The following is a 25,380-nucleotide window of genomic DNA, read 5'->3' on the forward strand; positions in this document are numbered from 1 at the left end:
TGCAAGGGCAGGCCACTGAGCTTGTAGGGCCTCAGTGCCTTGTGTCATGCGGAGCGTGATAGTGCGAACAGCCCCGGGGCTCTCGGAGGGCTAGAGGGGATGTTGGACCAAGAGGATGGCTCCGTGCCCAGCTGAGCAGGCCCCACGGCTCCCTTCCCCTGAATTTTGTCCTGCCTCTGGTCCCTCGTGCCCCCTGGGCAGGTCCTCTCCCCTCAGGGCCTCCCGCTGCCTGGGTGGCACCACACCTCCAGCTCCTTGTCCCACCTCTGGGCTTTTGCACTGGCACTGCCCTGTGTCCTCTCCCTGTCCTGCCCCTTGTCTCTGGCTTTTCTGCACGTTTGGGATTCGTAAAGCAGGAAGAAGGGCAGGGACTGAGGCTGGGCGCGATGGAGGATTGAGCCTTGGGCAGCCAGGACCCCACAGAGGAGCCGGAAGCCCTTCCGTCCTCCCAGGGGAAGGAGCCGGTGTCAAAGAACAAAGCTGTCAAGCCAGGCCTTGGTCACCAGCCAGGTGTGCCCACAGGGCCAGAGGAACCTGTCCTCCAGGCCTTCCTCGTCCTTGTCACCTGCAGTAGCTGCCCAGCATGACTGGGATGAGATGTCAAGCTGGTGCACAGTGGTCCTGCAGGGGGTTTCCCGAAGGCTCCCAGACTGTCTCTGAGGCAGGCCCACGGAGGCAGGGGGCTGACGGGTCAGCTACAGGTCTGTGGCTCCCCAGCACTCTGGAGCCTGGTGTAGGTCCAGACACCTCAGGGCCTGTCCTGCTGGCTGCCCAGCTGCGTAGAGGGGAGGCCCTGCAAGGCCTGGGCAGCGGCCATCAGACTAAGACTTGGTGGAGCGCCGGGAAATTCTGGAAACCCACGTCTGACCTCAGGCTCCTGTTGGCCCAGCTGGCTCCAGAGTAGCTCACTGACCCATTCATGTGCTGGGCTCTCTAAACGGTAAAGGTCTGCCTTGGCCCTCTTGGCCCTCTCCCTAACCCCTGGCCTGGACCATCTCAGGAAAGCTGTAGCATCCCCATCCTCGTGCTTATCCAGGGGCCCTCCAATGCTTGGTCAGGAGACACCTAGACACAAACCCCCTAGTTTGACACATCGTCTGAGGCTGGAACCCCCTCCCAGAACCCCCTGACCTGCTTATGAACCATGAGTGGTTGACACTAGTGACACAGCTTGCCCTGTGTTCTGAATCTGGGGCCACTTGGCTCTTGGAAGGCCCTTCCTTGTACTGATCTGGGGGTGGCTTCCCAGTCTCCACCACCAGGAGAGTTGGCCTCTGGGGACACCATCCACCAGTGCTCCCTTTGCTCCTGGTGGCTCCACAGAGACCTGTAGGTGAGACAGCTTTCCTCCAGGGCTTCGGCTTGGCACCCTCTTCTTACTCACCCCTCCTCCCAGATCCTGCCAGCCAGCAACTGGCCTGCTGTGGCCACCCACTCATCCCTCCTAATCATACCTGCATGTCGGGTACTCTGCCCTCCTCGATTTGCCAACCAATATGGAGGTGAGCACCATTCTAGGGCAGTACCTGGGGCAGGGGAAAGAGCCTCCCTCAGCCTCAGTCTCCTCACCTCTACAATGGGAATAATGAGACCGACTTCAGAGGACGTGGTGAAAAGTAGAGGGGACAAGTCTGTCTGGCTTATTTAAAGGGACTGGGAAATGACTCATTGAATCCATAAGCAAGTGTTCTGGTTCCCTTGGGGGCACCTCAGGAACCAGCAGTCACAAAGCCACATCCTGTTGAGGGCCTCCCTTGGTGCTTATCCAGCCCTTCATTTGGCAGGCTTCTGAGCATTGCCTGTGCAGGCGCTGGCCACCAGGTCCTGCGGGAACCAGACAGAAGCGCCCTGCACTTCTTGGAGCTTGCCTTCTCCCCAGCAGCCGCTGCTCACTGCCCCACTGCTCCAACAGACCTCAGTCTGCGAGAGAAAAGCATCAGGGAAGGCTCAGTGGTGAAGGGGCAATGGTAGGCGTGGGCTGTCCCTGCTGGAAAGCCCTGTGAGCCAAGAGGGGCAAAAGCAGCCAGCGCCACGCTGCTTCTTGGCAGGGGTGCAGAAATGCAGGTGGCCGCTTCTGGAGGAGAGAGGGGCCGTCCTCCTGCCCTGTCCTGTCTCTGCCCCCACCAGAAAAAGATAGTCTCTTAGATTAGTGCACATGAACCTGGGAACAGTGGGTTTCCTTGTGGCACACACGAATGGTCACGTTCACCCCTCCGCCTTTCCCCACCCCCTTCATCTTTAATGTCTCCCTTCTCCTTTCATGTCATTACCCGCCTCTAGATTTCACATGTGATACTTGTCGTTCCTGGATCTGGCTTAGTTTGCTTAACGTGATGATCTCCAGTCCCATCCATTTTCCTGCAAATGACAGGATTTCATTCCTCTTTATGGCTGAATGATTTTCCATCGTGTGTATATATCACATTTTCCTTATCTACTTATCCATTGGCACATAGACTTATTCCATAACTTGGCTACTGAGAGTTGTGTCAGGGGCCGTGGATGTGGATCAGTGGTAGAGCCTAGAATGCGGGAGGCCCTGGGTTCAATCCTCGGCACCACATAAAAACAAACAAATAAAATAAAGGTATTGTGTCCATCTACAACTAAAAATATATTTTAAAAATAGTTGTATCAGGATGTGTAGGTATCTCTGTAGTATGCTGTCTTTAATTCCTTTGGGTTTATACTCAGGAGTCATAAAGCTGGATCTTATGATAATTCTATTTTTAGTTTTTTGAGGAACCTGCATATTGATTTCCATAGTGGCCACACTGATTTACATTCCAACCATTAGTGTCTCCGAGTTCCCTCTTCCCACATCCTCACAAATATTTGTTGCATTTTGTACTCTTTTTTTTTTTTTTTTTTTTTGGTGCTGGGAATTGAACCCAGAGCCTTGGTACATGAAAGGCAAGCACTCTACCAACTGAGCTATATCCCCAACCCCATTTTGTACTCTTTTTTTAAAAGAATTTTTAATATTTATTTTTTTTAGTTTTCGGCGGACACAACATCTTTGTTTGTATGTGGTGCTGAGGATCGAACCTGGGCCGCACACATGCCAGGCGAGTGCGCTACCACTTGAGCCACATCCCCAGCCCCCCTGTACTCTTTTTTAAAAATATTTTTAGTTATAGATGGACTTTGTTTAGGTTTTTTTTTTTTTCTGGTGATTCTGGGGATCAAACCCAGTGCCTCACGTGTGCTAGGCAAGTGCTCTACCACAGAACCACAACCCAACCCTATTTTGTACTTTTGATAGCCATACTGACCAGGGTGAGATGGATTCTCAATGTGTTTTTTTTTTTTTTAAATTTTAGTCGTCAATGGATCTTTTATTTATTTATTTACCTGTGGTGCTGATGATGGATACCTTGCATATGCCAGGCGAGCGCTCTACCACTGAGCCCCAGCCCCAGCCCCAGCCCTCAAGGTGGTTTTGATTTGCATTTCCTTGATGGCTATAGATGTTGAACATTTTTTCACACGATCTTTGGCCATTTGTACTTATTTTAAGAAGTTTCTGCTCAGTTCATTTGCCCATTTATTGGTTGGGTTACTTGGGGGTATTTTTAGTGCTAAGTTTATAAAAGGTGATTTTTAAAAGGGGTTTTAATTCACGAAGGACCCAAGAGCATGTTAGACACTGGACACGTTTTCAACAAGAATTCTTAGCCTTTTACAAAATAGGATCTGGAATTGATAGGGTGTAAGCAGGAAACTTGATTTTTCTTCCACATTCCAGATCTTGCTCCTTCACCCCTTGGGCACATGTTAGGTTTTTCCAGTCATTTCCAGACATATTCCAGGCCAGTCCAACCTAATACTGCAATCTCGTTCAATTTAAGTCTCCCAACTTGGAACAGGAAGCCTTTGATGCTGAAGGAGGAAAGGGGCTGTTTCTTCTCTTGCTGGGTTGTCCCCACGCTGCACCGACAGCCACTTCTGATGTCCCATGGACTGGAGTCCTGTAGGCCAGCGCCAGGGACAGGACTCAGCTTCCTGATGCTATTGTGGCTGGTGATGGTGCCCCCAAGTGGCAGGTTCCCTGAACCACCTCTTTCCTCCTGGATCCACAGCAGGTCTTCCCCTCACCCCCATCCCAGGAGCCACTGCCCTTACCTGTGTCTGTCCACCTTCCTGGATGCCCACCCAATGGTCCACTCCATGCAGCCGTTTCTCTCTCTCTCTCTCTCTCTCTCTCTCTCTCTCTGCAGTACTGGGGGTTGAACTCAGAGGTGCTTTACCCCTGAGCTGCATCCCATCCCTTTTTTTTTTTTTTAAAGAGAGAGTGAGAGAGGAGAGAGAGAGAGAGAGAGAGAGAATTTTTAATATTTATTTTTTAGATCTCGGCGGACACAACATCTTTGTTTGTATGTGGTGCTGAGGATCGAACCCGGGCCGCACGCATGCCAGACGAGCGCGCTACTGCTTGAGCCACATCCCCAGCCCATCCCATCCCTTTTTATTTTGAGACAGGGTCTCACTAAGTTGCTGAGGCTGGCCTGGAGCTTTCAGTCCTCCTGCCTTGGCCTCCCCAGTTTCTGGGTTACAGATGTGCTGCTTTTTGAGGCTCCTTTCTCCCTGTCAGGAAGCTCTCCTGGACTGAGAGTTAGCAGGCAGCTCTTTACCTTCCACAGCCCCCACCTTGTTCCCAGGTATAATTTCAGGGCTAGTTCTTGGATGTGCTGTGCACTCTTACCCCAGGCCTCCCGCTTCCCTCCACCCCAGAAGCAGCTGCTGCCAGACTCCCTGCTGAGTCCAGACTCCCAGGTGAGAGGCAGCCACCAGTCCCCATGGCTCCCCAGGTCTCCCCAAGGACGTACATCTGTCCCCTGCTGGAGAGTGTCCTCTTCTGTCTGTGCCCTTTCAATAGTCAGAAAGACTCACAATGGACAAGTGACTGACCAAGGCTGCCCACCTTATTCCTGGCAGATGAAAACTGTGACCAAATCCCAGGCCTTTCCCTCCAGGGTCAGAGGCTGAGTTGTCCTCTAATATGCTTTATGTTCTAGAATTCCACACAAGGGACCTTTGAAAAAAAGCTCTGCTTCCCTTTAAATGGACTGGGAATGGGGGAAGTTGTCGAATGGTTCATTTTTCCCTGCAGGGGCCACAGCTGGGAGAAGATTCTGCCTGGTGGCGTGAGTGGGTAGCAGGCCAGGAAACAGGAGGCAGGGCATGGGAGACTAGCACTGGTCCTGTGTGACCAGCCTTGAGGTTGGGGTTTTGCAGAGAGGTGAAGTAATGGAGGCTAAGTACCTGGGCAATCTAGGTTCAAGTCCTGACTGTGACCTGCAGGCCCCTGGGCAGGTTAGGGAACCTCTCTGTGTTCCATTTTCCTCATCTGTAAACAGGAGTCATGGTGCTGAGCCTGGTACCTGCTTCGGGGTAAGCTCTGATCCGAGTTTGCTGTTCTCACAGGGCCAAACTATTTCATGTGCTTCTCAGGTCAACTCTTCGTGGTAAGAACCATTAGGCCCATTTTCACAGGGAAGGGAATTGAAGCTGAGTATGGCCAGGGTCACAGAGCAGGGTTCGAACCTCGTCTGTCCAACTCCTGCCAGTCTCTCAAACAAGGCTAGATGCCCCCTCTGACCTATAACATGCTCAAAGGGGGCTGGGCCCTAGAGAGGTGGGCTGACAAGGCCAGGAGAGGTCAGCCTCCTGCCCCCACCACTTTTCCGATGAAGAAACCAGGTCCCAAGGAAGGAAGTGGCTTCCTTGGGGCCTTGATCTCTGTGGCCAGCCCCTGCAGCCACCAGAGTGATTGAGGGGCTGGGGTTGTGGCTCAGTGGTCAAGCACTTGCCTAGCATGTGTGAGGTTCTGGGTTTGTTTCTCAGCCCCACATATAAGTACATGAATAAAATAAAGGTCTATCAACATCTAAAAATCTATGTGTGTGTGTGCAGCCATAGGGGCAGGAAAAGGAGGAAGTGGTGGTGGATATGGAGGCTGCTTCTCTACCCAGCCATTGGGGAATGCTAGGCCCAGGCCGGCTCACAGGCCTAACATGGCACACCCCCAGGCCCACCCTGAGAAGGGGGCTGGGGGCTGTTCAGGCAGGACAGGGCCTTAGCCGCTGCCCCTCCAGGCTGTGTGGGAGCATGCTCCTCCCACCCTAAGCACATCCTCAGGACAGAGCCTTGGGAGGTTTCCTGGAGCCCAGGGTGGACACACGCCGGGATGACAAGGCCAGTGTCACATCTGGCTCTAGTGGGCCTCCCTGAGGAGCGGACTGTGGCTGCTCATCACCTGGCACCCCTAGCCTGGGGCACGTCCCCACCCTACCCCATGCCACATGGCTGGGCATGGCTTCTGGCTGCCCACTGTCCCCCTACTCCAGGCAGCGCTTCTCTGCCCCAGCCTGGCACAGAGCTGGCCCACAGCCCATGGTGACTGAATTATAGTCTGAAATACAAACTTACTCTGAGGTAATTGAGTAATCGTTGTCAAAAGTTATCTTTTGAAAATAACTTGTTTCAAGTTTCAAAATGAGAAACTGTTCCTGAGCTGTCTACTGAATGACTGACATAGGGATGGGACTTTGGGACAGGCGGACCTGGGTTCAAATCCCATATTCTGCCCTTCACCCGTGGAATGGCCTTGAGGGTGGGGGTCACATCCCTGTTACCATCTTTATGTCCCGGGTCTTTGACTTTTCAGTAAGGTGGTGGCTGGGATGGTCTCAGTATGTGGCAGATGGACTCAATCAGTGGACACTGTGTTACTGAACCAGGCCACTTTTACCCGCCGCGTAGTATGATGATCACCAAGCTGACAAGTTTTGCAAAAGAAAACTTTATTCTCAGTGACTGAGCATGATGATGGAGACACAGGTCTCGAATTCTCCTCCTCAAGGATAGGGCTTGGGGATATTCATGGGGTAAAGAAGTAGAGTGATTTTAAGGCATGGGGAAGGTGACCGGAAGAGAAGTTGTGGTATGTCACCAAACTTTATGGTTTTTCATGGGGACCTGGGTTCAGAAAATAGCAGCATCAGCCTGGTATGAGGGTGGAGTTTGGGGCCTCTTGATGTTTAAAGGTCACCTCATCGGACATCTGCACAGACCCAAGTGAAGAATTGGTGGTTTGGACAGAAATGGCTTTCAAGTTTTTGACAAGTAGCCCAGTCACCTGTAACCACATGTCAGAGGTGTTCTCTAAGCAAAGCTTGCAGGACGCTAATGACAGAGCTCAGCTGCGAGACCTCCAGAATTCATAATCAAAAAAAAACAAAAACAAAAAAAAGCAGATAACTAAGGGGGAGCAGGGGGACCCCTTGGAGAGGTACAAATGCAAAGTGCTAATTGGTGTGGGGAGGTGGCTGTGGGCTGGCTGTTTCTGCTGGGGTAGGTATCAACGTAAGATTGCTGCCTCTCATGGGTCCCAGAGACTGGGGTCTTATTCTTTTGAAGGTTTCATTCCTGAGAACGGTCCTTGAGGATCTGCTGAGCTGCACAAGTGCACACTAGCGCTGGAAGCCTCTCTTTGGGGAAACGCCCAGCAGATGACTGTGGCCCATCCAGCCACAATTTTGATTTCATGAAGGGCAAGGCCATGGGCAGGGCTCAGGTGACAGATGCTGAGGGCGAGCAGGAGGAAGTGAGGGGAGGTGAGAGGAGGGCGAGGAGGCCGGGGCAGCCTCTGACTTCGTCTGGGCCTTGCACGGTGGACCTGCCAACCCAGTTTAGATCCTTTTTCCCTCAACAGCATCCTGAGCCTTCTCTCCCAGCTCTGAGCAATGAGTCAGAGCTCATCCCCTTGAGGAGGTGGCTGGGGTGGGGGTGGAGGGGGAGGGTGCGGGCTGGTGGAAGGGGGCAGGGCTGGGACGCATTGTGGCATTGTGAGTAGCCCCAGTGTGGGGGGGGACAAGCACTTCCTCAGAACAGCCTCACCACTTGTGACCATGGCTCACTCAGCGACACTCCCCCCAGTGCACAGGGGCTGGATAGAATTCTCCAGCCTGGACACTGTGGGGACCTGAGCTCCTGAAGGCCAGACTTCAGGGCCCTTGCCGCCTTCCACCACTCCAGAATGGCCAAAGTAGGTCTGCTTCGGCTTCTCTTTCCACTCTGGGAGCCTCAGTAAGGACAGAGAAGGGCCAGGCGCGGTCGGGCGGGAGCAGCAGCACAGCCCCCTCTAAGCCGGACTCCAGCTTGCCTGAGTCCTCAGTCCCCACATCTTCCCCAGGGGCAAGAGCAGGCCCCCGAGAGTCCAGAAGATTCTTGTCCTAACTCTGGCCTCAGGCAAGCCTTTCCCTTCTCCAGGCTCAGTTTCCCAAGGACAGAGGGGCGCTAGAAAGATGCTTCTAAGTTCTGGGTGTCTGTGATCTTGTGACCTGAACACTGTGTCCAGCTCGGAATGACCCCTCATAAGGAGGGCAGGAGGCCGAAGCTCCCGATTTGTTTTCTCTCCCTGCTGCCACAGGTTTCTGACTTGGGGGTCCAGAGGGAGGGCAGAAGCTGAGGGGCGGGAAGCATGATCTGCCGGCTTTTAATGGTCAGGTTTATGCCCACCAAGGCCGTGGGAATGGAAGCCTGGCCCGTGTGGTTAAGCGATGCCAGGCTGGACCTGAGGGCAAACGCCGTGCCCAGGACAGGCTGCAGCACGCTGGGGGACAACTTCGTCTTGTTGGGGTTCTGGTGGCCAGCCAAGGCCCATACACTCAGCTTGCGCCCTGTGGGCCACTGAGCCTGGGTCAGGCCCTCCACAGGAATTTCTAGGGTTGCTTATGGAGGAGGGTGAGTTTGGGGTTCTAAGTATCTGTATCCCACAGGCCTACAGATTGACTACTCTGAGTTGGTTGAGGGTGGGCTAGGCCTAGGTGAGGCCGTTGGTGCCATCTCTGTCCTGAGCCCCACGTCTGATTTTTTTTAGACCTTGAAGAATGCAACATCTTCTTCCCTGGCTCATATGCCTCTTCCTGCAGGAAGCTCTCCTTGATTTGACTCCACCCAGTCTTCCCCCACAGACCCATAATTCGAGGAGAGGCATTGGGCAAGGGGAAGGAGTGCCAGGCTTTGTCTGGAAAACAGGTTAGGGGTGTGTGACTTGGGAGAGCCCCATAGACCTCTGAGCTCCGATGTATGAGGACGTGACATTTATTGTCAGGGAAACTGGGGCTCCTTTTCCCAGTCTCAGGATTTGGGAGGGTCTGAGGGGGCAGAAAAGCAGACAGAGGAGGTGCCGAATCTCAGGCTGCCCTGGTTTGCAGTTGCCTGGCCAAGTACCTAAGGGTTGGCAGGGATTAGTGAGGGGCAGACCCCCTGCCTCCCACCAGGATTTATCCTCTTCTTCTAGGGTCAGCCACATGTGTGAGCCAGGAGCACTGGGGTCGGCAGCCCGGTGCTGGGACCCGTTCCCCAGGCTTGGGGATGCTGTAGGAACTTCTGTCCTCTCATGTCCTCGCATGCTACCTCCCCACCCCAGCTTCCCATGCCAGCAGCTCTGATGGACCTAGAGTCTGCACCCAAGGGCAGGGGTGGGGCAGGTTGGTCAGGACCACCAGGACTGGCTGGGCAAGTGCCACGTGCAGGAGCAGCCCCTCCTTGGGGATTCTCTAGGGTGACCCTCACGTAGCCTAGCTGAGAGGTGACCCAGGGCTGAGGGTGTAGCTCAGTGGCAGAGCACTTGCCTAGTACCCACTGAGTTTGATCCCCAGCATCACAAAAAATAAAACAGAGGTGACACAGGGTGTTCTAGGTGTGCTCTGGTCGCCCTGAAGCCTCCCTCAAAACCCACCTTCCCAGACTGGTGCAAGAAGATGAGCTGAGCCCACTGAGGGCCCAGCCTGGCCCTGGGTACAGAGCTGAGTCTCAAAGACTCGCCTGGGTCACGGCAGCGGCAGAGGCTGGGTAGCGCAGGGGTGCAGAATTTAACTCCAACCTGCGTTCAGTGCCAGGCCATCACTTGGTAGCTGTCACCCCTCCGTGCCTGCTTTCTTGATTAGCTGAGTGACAGGGTGATGGGGGTGGGCAGCATGAGTAGTGCCAGGCACCCCTGAGGAACTAAATTTGGGGGCTGTCATCGGAGGTGCTTCAGTGGTGGCCCCTCCCATCAACTGTCCCTGGGTTGCACTGAGGGGTCCCAGACTGAGAACTCTGATGTCAGGCAGGCAGCCCCTGACCACTTGGGCACCTGTCACCCCCACAGCTGTGTGGGCACCTCCTGTGTGAGGACAGGGCCTGAACCCAAGGGCTGGACTGTGAATGGGGAGATGGAGACAAGGGAGGGTCTCCTCCTGGGGTGTCCAGAGGCCCCTGCTGGGCTGTGCTCAGGGACCCGCCTGCCCTGCGTTCCAGTGCAGGGACTTCACGGCCCACACGGGCTACGAGGTGCTGCTGCAGCGGCTGCTGGATGGCAGGAAGATGTGCAAGGACGTGGAGGAGCTGCTGAGGCAGAGGTGAGCGGATGGCCAGGGGGAGGGGGCTGCCCTCCGCAGGAAGCCAGGCGACAACGTTTCCCCTCAACCCCGACCTGCCCCATGGGCGCTGCTCGCTGTCCCCTCAGGTGGCCTGGTGGGCCAGCACGTACTCCCAGGAGGGGCTGCGCCTTGACTCTGCCACACGGTCCTGCTGCCCCTGAGGCGGTTGGGTGGGCCTCCTGCTCTGCAGTGGGCACTTCCCGGGCGGCTCCTGGCAGCCCCGGGGACGCAGCCCGCCGTGTCCTTGCAGGGCCCAGGCGGAGGAGCGCTACGGGAAGGAGCTGGTGCAGATCGCGCGGAAGGCGGGCGGGCAGACGGAGATCAAGTAAGAGCTGCGCTGGGCCTGTGACCCCTGCGGCCTCCGCTGGGCCTCACACAGGGGAAGCCTCCTGTGGGGGGAAGCTGGTGGCCAGGGAGGGTCTGCACTGCACAGAGCAGGCGGCGGTTGGCCCTTGCCTGGGGCCTGGTGGTGGGGGCATGTTCTGGGTGACTGAGAGCGGGGAAGGGCAGGCTGGGGAGGCGGGAGCCACCTGCCCATAGGTGCTTTCAGCCCAGTAGCCTCCATCAGAGTCCCAAGGGGCAGGGGACAGGCCCCTCTGCTGCCTGTCCGAGCCCCCTGTAGCGTTGTCTGGGCTTCAAGGACCTAGATGCAAGTGGGTCCATACCTGGTTCTGGCACCAGCTCCTCACATGGTGGGCCCTGCGTCTCTGTCCCATTGGCAGTGAAGGGACAGATGTGCAGCCTTCTTCCGAGGATGAAGTGGGTTCAGGGGCTTAGCGCAGGCCTGAGTCAGGGGAGGTCATCATGGAGTGTGGGGGCTGCTGCTGACCCCTCTGGAGTCTGCTAAGAAGGCTAGGGGGGCAGGCCCAGGGTCAGACAGCCCTGGACTCCAGGGTCTGAAAGCCTCTACCCCCTCAGGGCCCTGAGGCAGCAGGGGCTACCACTCTAATCCCTTTCCCTGGCCTGCAATGTGCCTGGCTCTACCCGGAGGGAGCACCTGAATATGACACTCTCTAGGTCTTACAAACACGCAGGGCACCCTGGAAGTTCCCGCTTCCAACCAGGAACCCAAACAAACAACAACAAAAACAAAACAAACAAACAAACAAAAATGTGGGAAAGGTTAGAGAAAGATTTAAAAGTCAAGTGAACCAGGGGAGGTTAATGTCCAGAGCCCACAGATCAACATGTTAGACTAGAGGATGTGCATGCGGTCCTGAGAGTGAGAACATATACGCTCTAGTGGCTGCTTGGCCTTTGTGAGCTGTGTGACTATGGACAAGTCACTTAGCTTCTCTGAGTTTGTTTCTCATCTGTCCCCCTCTAATGGGCTATAGTACAGATAAACAGGAGCCTGGTCAGAGGGCCTCTCTAGGGCAGGGCTGGCTGCTGGCTGCAGGATGGGCAGAGAGGAAGGCTCTGGACAGGGTAAGAAATGAACAGGTGTCTGTTGGAACCTCTTTGTATCTCTGGGAAGGGGGCTCAGGTGGTGGCGCTGGGGGAGACAGCCAGGAGGACGGTGCAGCCCCAGAGCTGGGGAGCACAACCCAGGGACCCTGCCTGCTGCTGGCCTCCCACACCAACGGAAAATGAGAATTTCCTGGAAGTAGCAGGGCCACTGCAGCCGTGAGACAGGAAAGGAGTCCAGGCGGGCACCCAAGGGAGCCGAGGTGGCGGATGGGTGAGGCATGCTCAGGGGGCCGTGAGTCACAGGGGACTGAGTGCAGGGATGCCCCTGGCAGACAATGAAATGCAGTGGTGAGCTGAGTGGGCCACGGGAAGAGGGAAGTACACAGATTCTTGCCCCATTCAGGTGGCCCTGGTTCCCTGCATGGTCGTGGAAGGCTGAGTATGGGACAGGACCTGCCCTGGCTTATTTCCTGGTGACTCCAGGAGGGCCACTGCCCCTTTCTGAGACTCAGGCCCTCCCTATGAAAGGGGATGGTCACCCTGAGAGGTGCCCAAGTCTTGCCCTGCAGACCTTCAGTGACAAATTGGAGCCACCTGCTTCACTTGGGACCGAGCGGCCTGGCTGTGAGCTGAGGCCTTTTCCTTTGGGACCCAGGCCCTGCCCTGGCCCAATGCCAAGGTCCCTTGGAAAAACCAGACAGGGAGCCCCAGCTGAGCCTGGAGGGGGAACTGGGCCAAAGTAGCTGCAAAAAAGGTAGAAACAAACCCACAAGGGCCAGAAAAAAAGGTTCGCAGAGTGAGTCAGTGGCTGTGGGAGAAGCCAGCACTGCACAAGCTCACCGCAGGCCAGGCCCTGGGAGCAGGGCGGAGGTGTGCGCCAGTCGGGGGGTGCCTCCTGGAGGGGAGGGCATTCCTGCCAGGGACCTATGGACAAAGGCTCAGAGGTGGAAATGGGCAGGACACTTGGGAGCCAGTGGGTGATGTGGCCAGAGCTGTACCAGCCAGCCTGCTGCAGGGAGGTGAGCAGTAAGGACAAAGGACAAGGGGTTAGTGACCCCTTCAGTAGCTCACAGCACACCAAGAGGGCAGGGGGTTGGCTTGCCTCACCTCTGCTGCCAGGAGACTTGGCGGCATCATTCCTTGACCTTGAGCAAGCAGGAGCCTCACCCAGGCCTGCAGTCAGGCCACATCTTAGGATGATTTTTGGCGGGGACCTCTTTTGCATGTTGTTAACTCAGCAAACATCTGTAGGGCGGCAGCAAGGGAGGACACACAAAGAGGACTGGGCCGCCAGCCCCCGGGGGTCCCCACAAGCCTTCCAATGCATGTTCAAGACAGCGTTAGGCTTTTGCAGGGGGCTTATCAAGACCCCTGACATCCCACGTCCAGCCCTGCAGAAGGTTGGCCTCGACTCTCCAGCCCGGCCCTCCCTTTCCTCTGCTCGGTTCTCCCTGCCTTAAAGGTCTGCCTGAAACGCCACCTGCACCTGAAAACTGTTGCCTCTGCGGCCTCCTCGCTTTCTTCCCCAGGGAGGGTGCTGTGTGCTCCCCGGAGCTGCAAGGGGCAGCAAGGCCGGGCCCGCTTCCTGTGAACCCCAGTGGTTACCCGTGAGCATGGACAGAACCCCCAAAAGGGGCACGAGCTTGAACCCTCGTGTCCTGCCCCCCCTGCCCTTGTTATAAACCTGAAGCGCCATGGGTTTCCTGCCCGAGGAGTTGGCTTGTTTCATTCTCTTTGTTCCTCTGGGCTCACTGGGGCTGCCGGTGGGCTCCATTCTCCCTGATCCTCTGGGGTGCACTGTGGCCACAGTGGTCTTCCAGCGCAGGGAGGAGAGGGGGCCTGCTCTTGTCAGCTGGGAGGCACAAATGACCTGCCAATCTTGCCTCCTCTGACAGTGCCTCTGCCCTACCTGCCCAGCCCAGGGTGTCACAGGGTGGGTGTCATGTGGCCACATGGCCACCAGGGGGCAGGCGAGCTGCTCCACAGAAAGGCAGGAAGAGGCTTGGTGGCAGCAGCTTGGGACAGGGCCACTGCCACTGCCTCTGTGTGGCCCCAGCCAGCCTGGCCACACTCTGGCTTCAGTTCCCCTGCGTGCCTCGATTGGCTCCTTGGTGTCCTGGGGAGGAGGGCGCCACTGTGTGTTTCAGTGTCTTAGTTAAGGGCGCCTCGTTCCCAGGCCCAGCTGCAACCAGTGCCCTTGGTGACTTGGCACCACTGGCCAGGCCGGGGAACCGCAGACAGAGGCATCCCTCACATGCTGCCCAGCATGGGCTGCTCCTCACCCTCCCTGCTGAGGGTGGGAAGGGAGCCCCCTACCTGAAGACGAAGTCCAGTGGGGGGTTTTGGTAAGAGCAGGTGCTGGTAAGCTCTTAGGTAGAGCAGGTTGGGGGTCAGATCAGACAGGCCTAGGGGTCCTCAGGGCTGGCTGGGATCTGCAGCTATGTCCAGGAGGGTTGCACAACAGTGACAACCTTTGTAAAACTCCTCCATTGCTCCAGGTCCTAGGAGAGGCACTTTGTACATGTCAACTCACGTAACCCTCACAGCCTTCCTTTTGTTTTGTTATCCTCATTTTACAGAGGGGACAAACTGAGACAGAGAGGTGAAGTAACTTGTCTAAGGTTACACAACAAATAAATTGTAGTATCTGGATTGAATCCAGGTCATCTGGCTTCAGGATCTGCTTCTAAAGCACCTGGGAGTCCAGGGCAGGGAGAAGCTACTGAATGAAGGTCCTGCTGGTTTCCTGGGTGGGCTTCCTACATGGCCTCCCTCCTCCTTGGGATGGAGAATTCACCCCTCCAAGAAACCCCTGCTCCTGAGAGCTTGTGGTCTAGAGAGAGGTGTTCTCCCACAACGTTCCTGTTTCTGCCAGGGACCCTCTGCCTTGTGGTGCTCCATCACCTGCAGTAGACAGGATGGGGTCCTGGGGTGGGGGCACAAGTACCTTGGCTCAGACTCAGCTGTCAATGGCTCTGGTGTGAGCCCCCAGTTGGACTGCCAGATACAATACAGGACACCGGATTCTACCGACTTTCAGCTCCCACGGGTGCTCTTTAGATGGGAGTGTGTCCACTCGTCACCCAGGGCAGACTTATGCTTGTTGTTGAACTGAGAGTCAAGCGAGCTGGGCATCTGCTCAATCTGGCACCCCTACTGCTCGGGCTTCGTCCCTGCCTCGCATACCCAGTGCCAGCCTCTCCCCTCCCTCTGGCTCTGGTGCCCACCGGTCCCCTCCCTAGAGCAGACAGCACCTGCAACTCTCCCCTCCCGCTGCCTCCAGCCTAGTACCTCCAGCCTCATCCATCTTCCTCCAGCCTTCCCACGGCACTAGGAGCCAGTTGTGGACGCTCCCTCTCCTGCTTCTGTCATCCTGGAGCACTGGCTACCTGGAGAGGACAGGGGTTTCAGGGAGGGAAGGACCATCCTGAAGACAGCCCCTTCTTCTCTAGGAACGCAGACAAGAGCAGAGGGGGCCGGGTCCTCCCTGTTCTGCCGCAGTGGGAAGGTTGAATTTCCGAGAGCTTTGTCTTCCACAAATCCCAGTTTGGGGTCCATGGAGTTGGTCCCCGTCTCCCCCCAAAATAACACAGGCCCTCAGGCCCGCCGGGACTTGGGGTTCACACAGGGCCATCTTCCTGCTGACCTGGCCCTCCTGTTTTGCAGCTCCCTGAGGGCCTCCTTTGATTCCCTGAAGCAGCGTAAGTCCCACCTGTCCCTGTTCCAGGCTGCAGGGTGGCGGGATCTCCGGGAAACCCAGGTCCCTCAGAGGAGGCTGGGGCCCAGCTTTGTTTGCACCGGGGCTGCGGGGCTGGTGGAGGATCTGGGGGTGGGTGAAGGTGAGGGAGGTACGGGCTGGCCCAGGCAGGGCGAGCTGTGGTGGCTGAGGCCATCCTCTGACCCTAGAAATGGAGAATGTGGGCAGCGCACACATCCAGCTGGCGCTGACCCTTCGTGAGGAGCTGCACAGCCTGGAGGAGTTCCGCGAAAGGCAGAAGGAGCAGAGGAAGAAGGTGAGGGGGTCACCACGTGGGGACACGTGCCCTCCTGGTGCAGCCAGTGAGGAGCAGGGGCAGTGCTTGGGCCCTGGGATCAATGCCTTGAAGGAGGGAGGGAGGCCAGGTAAGGCCTGTGAGGTCCCCTGAGGGTCCTGCCTGAGCTGCCCGTGCTAATGGTCTCTGTGACCACCTCACTACACCGCAGAGGGTCGGGGCAACTTGGGGGCACTCAGAACAGCCAGTCTGAGTTGAGTGACCCCTGGACACTGGTCCTGATTGAGTCCAAGGATCAGGGTTGTTTATCCAAGAAAAAGTTGGTGCCAGTGGGAGAGGGGGGTTGCCCAAGGCCAAAGGGGCCAATAGACAGCAAGGGTGGGGTAGGGGGCTTCAGGCTCAGCAGCATCCAGAGGGACTCCTCCCCGGGGGGGGGGGCATGGCTGCACCTAGACAGAGTTACCCATGGCAGGAAGGTGAGGCCCCCATGGGAGATGTGCAGGTAGAGGCTGGCAGACCTGGCTGGGTGGTGGCTCCCCGCCACGGCTCAACTCCCACAGACTGAGCACCCTGGGATGGCAGGCACGATGCAGGCTGGTGCTGGGAAGGGGGCTCAGGCACCCAGGGCTCCCTGCAGAGGGCGAGGCAGCACAGGAAGGGTCATTGTCAAGGGTCTGAGGAACTGAAAATGGAAGAAAGACACCCTGAGCTGTGTAGGGGAGGAAAGCGTGCCCTCCAGGCTGGGCCTGGGCGTCTGACGAAGCTGCTCCCCACCCAGGCCTCGTCCCCCGCCCCCCCCCCCGTAGGAGGGGTGCTCTCATCCACCCCCAAGCTTGGGAGTGCAGCCCAGAGGGGGCTGAGTCTCCACAGAAGGGCTGCGGCTCTGCTGGGTGGTTCTCCCGGCACATTCAGCACAGCTACCCACCCTACCTGCTCCTGGGCCAGTTGGGTCTCAGCCCTTAGGAGTCTAAATTTGGCTTTCTGAGCAGACAGGGAGTTCCCAAAGCCATCCTCAGAAGCGGCCTGGCCTTGAGGTGCTGGAGCAGGTGACCTCTCTGAGCTGGGACTTGCTGCAGGCCTGCAGAGCACCTGGTGCCACAGGGAGGCCCTAGCCCAGCTCTTCTGAGCTCTCTGTGGCCAGAGGGGCTGTGACATCTCCCAAAAGTATTTAGGACAGAGCACTGATCTCCCCAGAGCAGCCATGGCCACCGTGAGCAGGAAGCTGTGACCTAGCCTGGGAGCCTGTCTGGGCATGTGTGGGCACATGTGTGTGCCGGTGCGTTTGTGCCTGATCTTTGTGACTAGGCAACTTGCCAAGGTCTCCCAGCTGACCCGGCCCTCCCCAGGCACAAACTGGCTCCAGTCTGATGCGGGGCCTTTCATCTCTAATCTCCTACCTCCTCCTGGCCTTGGTCCTGGCTGCTTCGCTAGCTCTGTCTGAACAGGAAGCCCAGGAGGCGAGCATGGGGTACGGTGGCCATGGTGTGCGTAGCCCTGAGCATGTGTAGACTGGCCTTTGGTTGTGCATAGGTGAACGTGGGACTCTGTGATGTGTGCTGAGTGGTCTGTGGATGTGCACAGGGAGGCCTGTGTGTGCAAGTGTGAGCAGTTGGGGGAGTGGGGCTGCTAGTCAGTACTTCCTAGTGTTCTTGTGGGGCTCCGTATGCACGTGTGTGCCAGTATGTGCTCACTGTGTGAGCTACTGGGATGTGCTCGGGGGCCTGCGAATGAAGAATGTGGGTGGGTGCAAGTTCTCTGGCTAGAGTTGAAGTCCCCGCTGGATTCTGCAGCCAGGCCACGGTGGCCTTGGCATTCCATTCTGAGGGTGACTGTGAAGGGGCAGCTCTGGGAGATGGAGGGCATCCCGTCAACGCCCTAGAGCCCGGAGAGGATGCTCCGCCTCATCCTAGGGACAACCCCTCCTCTTGGCCTAGGGGAGCGTGCTGAGGCTGTGGCCCCCTGCTCAGAGCCTCGTGTCCCCTGCAGTACGAGGCCGTCATGGACCGTGTTCAGAAGAGCAAGCTGTCACTCTACAAGAAGGCCATGGAGGTGCGTGTGAGGCTGGGGCCTTGCCCCTCGGGGGGTTCAGGCTGAAGGCCAGAGGGACGGTCCTGCAGTTGCTCACAGGGTAATCCACGGTCAGCTGAGGACCCCAGGAGAGCAGGGTGGAGGGATCCCTGAGCAGTGTCCAGAGGACAGTGGACAGGAAGGGGGGAGAAGGGTACCCAAGAGGGCATCAGGTGAAAAGGTATAGTGTAGTGGCACAGGTCCCTTCGGGGACAAAAAGGCTGGGCCATGGGCAGGCAGGGCCACTGTCCCCAGTAAACAGAGCCTGCAGCAATACTGCCAGAAGTCCCCTCCTCTGTCTCCATTGCCAACCCCAAGATCCCAGTCCCTGATGGGGACGTCCTGCTCTAGCCCCAGCCCCTCACCCCCACCAGGGAAAAGGTGGGCTGGGGTCAGGGAGCCTCAATCTGGGGGACACAGAGAAGGACTGTGGGGCCCTGCAAGTCCCACCCCTTCATTATCCTAGTCCAAGAGGACATACGAGCAGAAGTGTCGGGACGCAGACGATGCTGAGCAGGCCTTCGAGCGCATCAGTGCCACTGGCCACCAGAAGCAAGTAGAGAAGGTGCGTGGGGCCACTGGGGCTGTGTGGTGTCACCGGACTGGGGCTACAGACATCCCTAGGCAAAGTCTGCATCCAGGACACACCAGCTGCCCACCCTTCTCTGACCCTTAGTCTTGGCATCTATGTAATGGGCTTCCCAGAATCTCAGGTCATGGACAGGTCATCTTGATCCCCTTTGCCATCTCCCGGCTGCACCCAAGGACCCATTCCTCAGAGCATGCTCTCTGCAGCTCAGGCCCCAAGTTCACAGATGGGGAAGAGCTACCCCTCAGACAATCCTTGGAGAGGGACTCCGTAGTCCCTGGTCACACAGAGAAAACTGAGTTCCAGGATGGTGAGTGATTTGTCCAGATCTCAGAGCCAGAGCTGCGGAGAAGGGATCCAAACCCAAGTTGTCCAGAGTTCAAGCTCTTGACTAGTCTAGGCTCTGGGTCGTGTCAGAGACACCAGGACCAAAATCACATCACCCAGATGTGCAGACGGGAGAGCTGAGGCCCGGGAGGGCAGGGTCTTGTAGGGGTGTGAGGACAGCAAGTCAAGGGCCCAGCCTGTGGGTCCAGCAGAGGCCACATAGGGCTCGGCCTGGCCTGACCTGCCCTCCCCATGGTCTTGACTTCTGCTTTTCAGGAGTATCTTTGTGGGCTGCAGGTTTCTGTTTTTAGTCATGGGAACCCTTTGACGGGGTGAGGCTGCCGGTGAATGATGGAATTTGTCCTCAGTTCACTCCTGTCCCTAGATGGCCAGAGAAGGTGTGACAGTCACTTCTGAGTAGCCAGGGTAGTGTTGGAGCCCAAGGGCTGGGCTCAGTGCTGCTCTCCCTGTCTCCTCAGAGCCAGAACAAGGCCAAACAATGCAAGGACTCAGCCACCGAGGCAGGTATGTGCACCCTGGCCCCATCCTCAGCCTGGCGTGGTGGCCTGGCCAGTCCTCCTCACCAAACTTGTTCCTCATCTGGGGACGTGTGCTCCACTTGAGTGTGCTCCATGAGTCACATGGGTGCCACCCTGCACTTGTGCAGAGGCTGTTCCTGCCGCTTTGCACATTTAGTCCTCACTCCACCTATGAGGTGGCTGTGGTTTGTCCCCATTTTTAGCAGACAAGGAAACTGAGGCACAAAGAATTTAAGTAACTTGTCCAAGGTCATCAGCCAGTAAATGGTGGTGACTGCAAGGGAACAGAGACCGTCCGGCTCCAGAGCCTGGGACTTGCAGGGTCATGTCCCTAGGAGACAGGTCCTTCATTTCTCTCTCCTGCACACATGCACACACCCAGCCCGCCCTGGCCCTGGCCTCTCTATCCCCTTACTGCCCCTTGTCCCTGCTAAAAAACCTCCTAGGACAGAGCCACCTCCTCCCTGCCTCAGGAAGGTGCTCTCCCTTCTGCATGGCCTCTCTAACACCTGGTGGGCCCTTGGTTGGGGGACCAGGTGACCCGAGGGATATGGGGGTGGGGGTCATGACCCAAGCCTGCGGGGTCCCCACCCCTCCAGCACCCGCCTGCCCTCTTCAAAACTGTTTCCTGAAAAGTGAGGGGGTGGGATTTGGGGAGGGCAAGCAGCTGGGACTCTGAACTTGTGTCCCTGGGGGTCCACTCCAGCACCCATAGATAGCACAGTAGGGGAGCTGAGTCACCCTGAAAAGGGCTATATGTAGGGGTGTCCCTGACAGGTGTTCAGATGAGCCCAGCAGCAGCCAGGCAGGCCCGCGGGACTGAAGGATGTGGGGGAGGGGGCTCTGTGGGTGTAAAGGTGTAGAGGAGCTCCTGTCCTGGGGACATGGGGAGTCCAGGTCACTCAGTCTCCCTGAGGGTTGCCTGTGCTTCCAGAGCGAGTGTACAGGCAAAACATCGAGCAGCTGGAGAAGGTGCGGGTCGAGTGGGAGCAGGAGCACCGGACCACCTGTGAGGTGAGTGGCCTGGGCCCGCAGCCTGTGTCCCCCGTTGCAAACGGAAGGGCACCCATCCCTGATGTTTGAGGCTGCAGGTTGGGGATAGTATTCATTCATTCACCCCCTCATCTGCTCACTCACTGGGCCCAGAGCTGGGTCTTATCCCGGGGTGTTCACCGCCTGGCTTTGTGCCCAGAGCCCCGCTGATGGACCACATCCTGTGCACCTCTTGCTGCCCTTCCCAGGACTTCATCCAGTGTGTGGTGGGGTCTGGAGGGAAGCTGTGGGCAGGAATCCCCGAGGCAGCTCAGCCTTCCTCCCAACAGCTCAGGACTGCCACAGGGGTGGGGACCCACAGGAGGCCTTCCCTTTAGACTTGGCAGCCAGCAGAGCTTGCCCACTGGTCAGCCTCAGCTGAGCTGAGTGGGGCCTGCCTGGCCCTGCAGCTCCTCCTCACTTCCTCCTTCTCCCCAGGCCTTCCAGCTGCAGGAATTTGACCGGCTGACCATTCTCCGCAACGCCCTGTGGGTGCACTGCAACCAGCTCTCTATGCAGTGTGTCAAGGACGATGAGGTGGGGTTTCAGGACACAGGGGTAGGGTGCAAGGAGTGGGTGAATGAATGAATACCATCCCCAACCTGTGGCCTCAAACAGCAGGGATGGGTGCCCTTCCGTTTGCAATGGGGGACACAGGCTGTGGGCCCAGGCCACTTACCTGCATGCCCAGGTCCATCTAAGCCAGTGAGCAGACACTTGGTCCTCTGTGAGCCAAGCTCTGGCCTGGGAGTCTCGGACTTCAGCCTCTGCTTCCTGCACAGCCCAGACAGGGCTGCAAGCCCCTGCTTTTGTGGTTATGCTGGCTTCTGCCATCTGCTCCCTGTCCCCATGCCCTCCAGAGTGCCTGGCTCTGCTCTTGCAGCTAGAGCACCCCCCTGCTCAGGGTGGGGAGTGTGGAGGCAGCTGGGGGTGGGGAGAGCAGGTAGACACAGTTCTTTGCAAAGGGTCTAGAGGACCCCATGGCTCCACTGCAGGCCTGGTGCTTGCAGAAGACCAGGTCCAGTCGCTCCTCTGCCCCACCCCTGTCCCTGTCTCCAGGAAGACCTGACTATACCCCAGCAGAGTGCTGCCACTCTGTGAAAGGGGCCTGAGCCTCATGCTCTCTTGGGGCAGCCTGGAGGCCAGCTGCTGTTCCTTGCCTGCCCCCTCCTTCTCCCTCCTGCTGAGATCAGAGTGAGGCAGGGTCCAGATCACTCTGATCTCAGCCTCCACACAGACCTTTGGGTATTTGTTTTCTAAATGATATGTACCTACCTGATGGACTCTTCATGGCAGTGGAAGAAGTGTGAGCTCGACTCCCTCATCAAGATCCAAAGCCTAGCTGCATTGCATTCTTGTGACATATCCCTTCTCAGTTTCCTCATCTATAAAATAGGGGAAATAGTGTCTGCCTCAGAGGGCAGGGTGAATTAAGTCCTTTGCATAGGTCCTTGAGAAAGGAGGACACAGGAAGCTGTTACCAGGGATTTATCCTCTCTGGGTTATATCCCAAGGTCCCTCATTTCAGGCGCTGACAGGGTCCCTGGCCAGAGTTCAGACCCACAAAGTGTGGGCACTGTGGTGAAGCCTGGCCGCACGGTCTCTGCTCTTTCCTGTCCCTAGCTCTATGAGGAAGTGCGGCTGACACTTGAAAGCTGCAGCGTGGACACCGATATCAATGGCTTCATCCAGGCCAAGAGCACAGGCACTGAGCCCCCAGGTAAGGCCCACTCCTAGGACAGCAAGGGTTTAGCCAAGGATCCCTTGAGCCAGGACAGTGCGGTGATGGCTCACGGCTCCTTTGTGGGAGGAGGAGTTAAAGGAGGGGATGGTAATCTCTAGGCTGGGTCTCTGGCCTGCTGACTCCTCTGAGACGAAAGAAGACCAGAATTAAGGAGGGACCAGAGATCTTATAAGGGAGGTTAGGATGGTGAAGCTCTGTTGAGTCTTCAGCCCAGCCCTTTTGGTCCCTAAATCATAGTTCAAAATATCCATGGCAATCTCAGTGGCACCAACTGTGGGGGACTCTCATGAGAGCAACAGGATGGGCCAGGGCAAGAGTGGAAAAGTAGGGCCCTACTCTGGGTCTCTGGGGACAGGTTGGGGTGTCGAGCAACACAGGTTCTGCCTGCCTTTGCCACCGTGGGCCTCACAGGCTTGCTTGTCTGTAGCTCCGGTGCCCTACCAGAACTACTATGACCGGGAGGTCACCCCATCATCTGGCAGCCCTGGCATACCACCATCCTGTGGCATGATAAAGAGGTGAGGCACCAAATGGGTGTCAGTGGCTGGGATGCAGAGCAGGGGTAAGAGCAGTGGGCCAGGAGTGGGCTGGGCCTCTGCCGGTGGCAGCAGAGCACCCACTTTGTGTCTGGGGCTGCTCAGGTGCTGGGTGCCCTGTGGAGACACAACCTCAATCCAGTTTTATGGAACCCTTGGCCCAAGAGAACCCAAGTATTAAACAATTAGTTACACCCCAATTACTCACTAGTGACTGCATGCAAAGCCCTAGGTAGGCCTCATACTGGCTTCCTTGTCCCGTTGGCCATACTGTGAGCCTGGGTTGGTGCCCTAGGTGACTCTCTTCAGCAGGAGCCCAAAACCTGTGCACCTGGAGAATTCTCCGGGGTAGTGTCCTTTCCCTGGCCTGGCTGTCAGGTGCCAGGTCCTAGTGCTATATCCCAATATACCATCTGGATCCAGTCACTATGGGGCCAAGAGGAAGTGGGCTGGCTTAGCCCAGGCTGGAGAAGATGCCAGCGTGGCATGTTTGGGTTGAACTTTGAAGGGCAGATCCTGCCACAGCAGGAAGGCCAGAGTGTAGTCCAGGGCTTGACGGGTATGGAGACCTGAGCATTTCCTTAGAACCCTCACAGGGCCCTGCATGGAACAGGTGCTGAGATGATCTAGCATGGGGTTGTGGGAGCATGTTGCCGGGAAGGAAGGGCCACGGTGAACACCCTTTGGGGATCCCTGGAGGCAGAGAACTCTCAGAGCTTTGCGAGTTCTTCCTTTAGCAGTGGGGCCTTAAGAATCAGACAAACAGACCAGACTGATCCTCTTTCTTCCCTCCTCCAAGATTCTCTGGGCTGCTGCATGGAAGTCCCAAGACCACATCCCTGCAAGCTCCTGCTGGTAACTGAGGGTGATGTGGGAGGTCCCCAGACACGGTGACCCCAGGGGAAAGGACTCCTAAATGGCATAGCTGGGGCCATGAGGCCCCCAAAGGGAAAAGGTATACCCTCCAACAGCAAAAGGGAGAGTGGAAAGGCAGGGCCAAGCCTAAACTCCATGCCAACAGGGCCTCCAGGGACCACAATTCTTCTAAAGGGGCAGGGTCCAGGCCTCACTCTGATCTTGGCCTCCACAGAGACCCTGACACCTGCCCCTGAGCGGAGTGAAGTCGTCTATGCAGACATTGCAGTGCAGGAGACCCTGGGAAACGCTGCCCCACCAGCCCAGGACTACAGGGCGCTCTATGACTACACGGCACAGGTGAGGTCTTTGCCTTCCTCCCCTGCTCAGGAGGGCACATGTATATACCTTGGAATGTGCTGGGGTATGAACCCTTAGAACAGAACTCTCTACTTAAGAGGGCCTCAGCATACATCTGCTGAATATGGCAAATAGGTACAAGGGCTCATGTCTGCTCAAATCTGCACACATGTATACGAGTCATCCATGCAGGCCGACAGAGCTGGGGTAGGTAATGGTTTTAGGGTCAGGGTGTGCACTCTTGAGTCAGGGCCTTGTTCTCTGCATCCATGGGTACAGAGAACACCAAGGCCAGAATGAGTCCTTCTACTGTGCTGTGGCTGGTCTTCTGATGTCTGTGGGGAGAGGATGGGTAGGGGCAGCTCTGCTGAGATCGCCAGAGCCCAATCTGTTCCGTGTATCAAGGCAAGGGTGCAGAATTGGAAACCAGAGCCATCCCTTACAGCGAGGCAGGCAAAGTGTGGGTCGCACCCACTGAGGCCACTCAAAGACGCAGACTTTGGCAGGCTTTGACAAGGGCAGCCAAGAGAATGATAGGTGCTTGTATGAGGGGGCAGTGGGGATTCTCTGGGCTCAGCAGTGGTGAGCTTTGGAGTGAGTGTCCCCTTAGGTTTGGGGTAAGGCAAGCAGCTGACTCCTGATGTGCTCCAGTGGTTGGAGCAGAGTGGGAGAAGACCAGGCTGGGGTGCCTCTGGTGACAATTTGAAGAGGACAGTCCCCAAAGGGACTGTCCCAAGAGGTATGGGCATGTCTCAGGTGCGGTCCACCCTGGAAGCCTGGCTCACATTTCCTGCTGGGGCAGGGGATGCCAGACCAGAGCCCTCCCAGCTGCCCCTCCAGTCTCATGCTCGTTCCATCTCTTGCCCAGAACTCCGATGAGCTGGACATGTCTGCAGGGGACATCCTGGCAGTCATCCTGGAAGGGGAGGATGGCTGGTGGACAGTGGAACGGAATGGGCAGCGTGGTTTTGTCCCTGGGTCCTACCTGGAGAAGCTCTGAGGAAGAACCAGCAGCTCCTCGTCAGGACCTGCCCTGCCAGGAGTGTCCTCTAAAACTGCCCTGGTCTTGTGGGGTCTGAATGGGCCTGCCCCTGCTGGGGATGTGACGGAAATAGTGTCACATTCAAGAAGTCTCTCCGGGCTGGGGATGTGGCTCAAGTGGTAGCACACTCGCCTGGCACGTGCGAGGCGCTGGGTTCGATCCTCAACACCACATAAAAATTAAAAAAATAAAGATATTATGTCCACCTAAAAAAAACTAAAAAATAAATTAAAAAAAAAAAGTCTCCCCTACAGGGAATAAAGAAATGCATTCTTTTTTTTTTTTTTTTTTTTGGGGGGGGGTCTGCTGGGTCCCTTTTACTCCTGTGTCCAAATGCTCAATTCAGAGGAAAAGGAGTGAGGAGAAGAGTCTGGAGAACAGAGCTCCGCCACACCTGGACAGATCTTCAGCAGAAGTCACTGAGGGCCCCAGCCAGTCCCAGGTTCTGCTGGTCCCA

At 56.8% G+C, this 25,380-nt stretch overlaps 1 protein-coding gene across 7 annotated transcripts in view; it reads left to right on the forward strand.

Annotated features, from left to right (window-relative positions):
• PSTPIP1 (proline-serine-threonine phosphatase interacting protein 1) overlaps window positions 1-25,156 on the forward strand; it is a 41,686-nt gene extending 16,530 nt beyond the window's left edge. For 3 of the 7 annotated variants that reach the window (XM_081288735.1, XM_081288738.1, XM_081288740.1), the window contains exons 2-15: window positions 10,309-10,409; window positions 10,681-10,755; window positions 15,507-15,541; window positions 15,747-15,853; window positions 17,819-17,881; window positions 18,366-18,464; window positions 19,295-19,340; window positions 20,289-20,368; window positions 20,825-20,923; window positions 22,010-22,106; window positions 22,558-22,648; window positions 23,466-23,521; window positions 23,757-23,881; window positions 24,750-25,156. In XM_081288735.1, the coding sequence (XP_081144861.1) occupies window positions 10,309-10,409; window positions 10,681-10,755; window positions 15,507-15,541; window positions 15,747-15,853; window positions 17,819-17,881; window positions 18,366-18,464; window positions 19,295-19,340; window positions 20,289-20,368; window positions 20,825-20,923; window positions 22,010-22,106; window positions 22,558-22,648; window positions 23,466-23,521; window positions 23,757-23,881; window positions 24,750-24,881 (1,206 nt within the window). In that variant the 3' untranslated portion in view covers window positions 24,882-25,156. Of the gene's footprint in view, window positions 1-8,274; window positions 8,435-10,308; window positions 10,410-10,680; window positions 10,756-15,506; window positions 15,542-15,746; window positions 15,854-17,766; window positions 17,882-18,365; window positions 18,465-19,294; window positions 19,341-20,288; window positions 20,369-20,824; window positions 20,924-22,009; window positions 22,107-22,557; window positions 22,649-23,465; window positions 23,522-23,756; window positions 23,882-24,749 lie in introns of those variants that run through there. The other 4 variants (XM_081288734.1, XM_081288736.1, XM_081288737.1 and 1 more) reach the window with 4 other exon arrangements.
• Window positions 25,157-25,380: the final 224 nt, after the last annotated feature.

The sequence above is a fragment of the Spermophilus citellus genome (assembly GCF_964194105.1).
Source record: "Spermophilus citellus genome assembly, chromosome: 4".
NCBI classification, from domain to species: domain Eukaryota; kingdom Metazoa; phylum Chordata; class Mammalia; order Rodentia; family Sciuridae; genus Spermophilus; species Spermophilus citellus.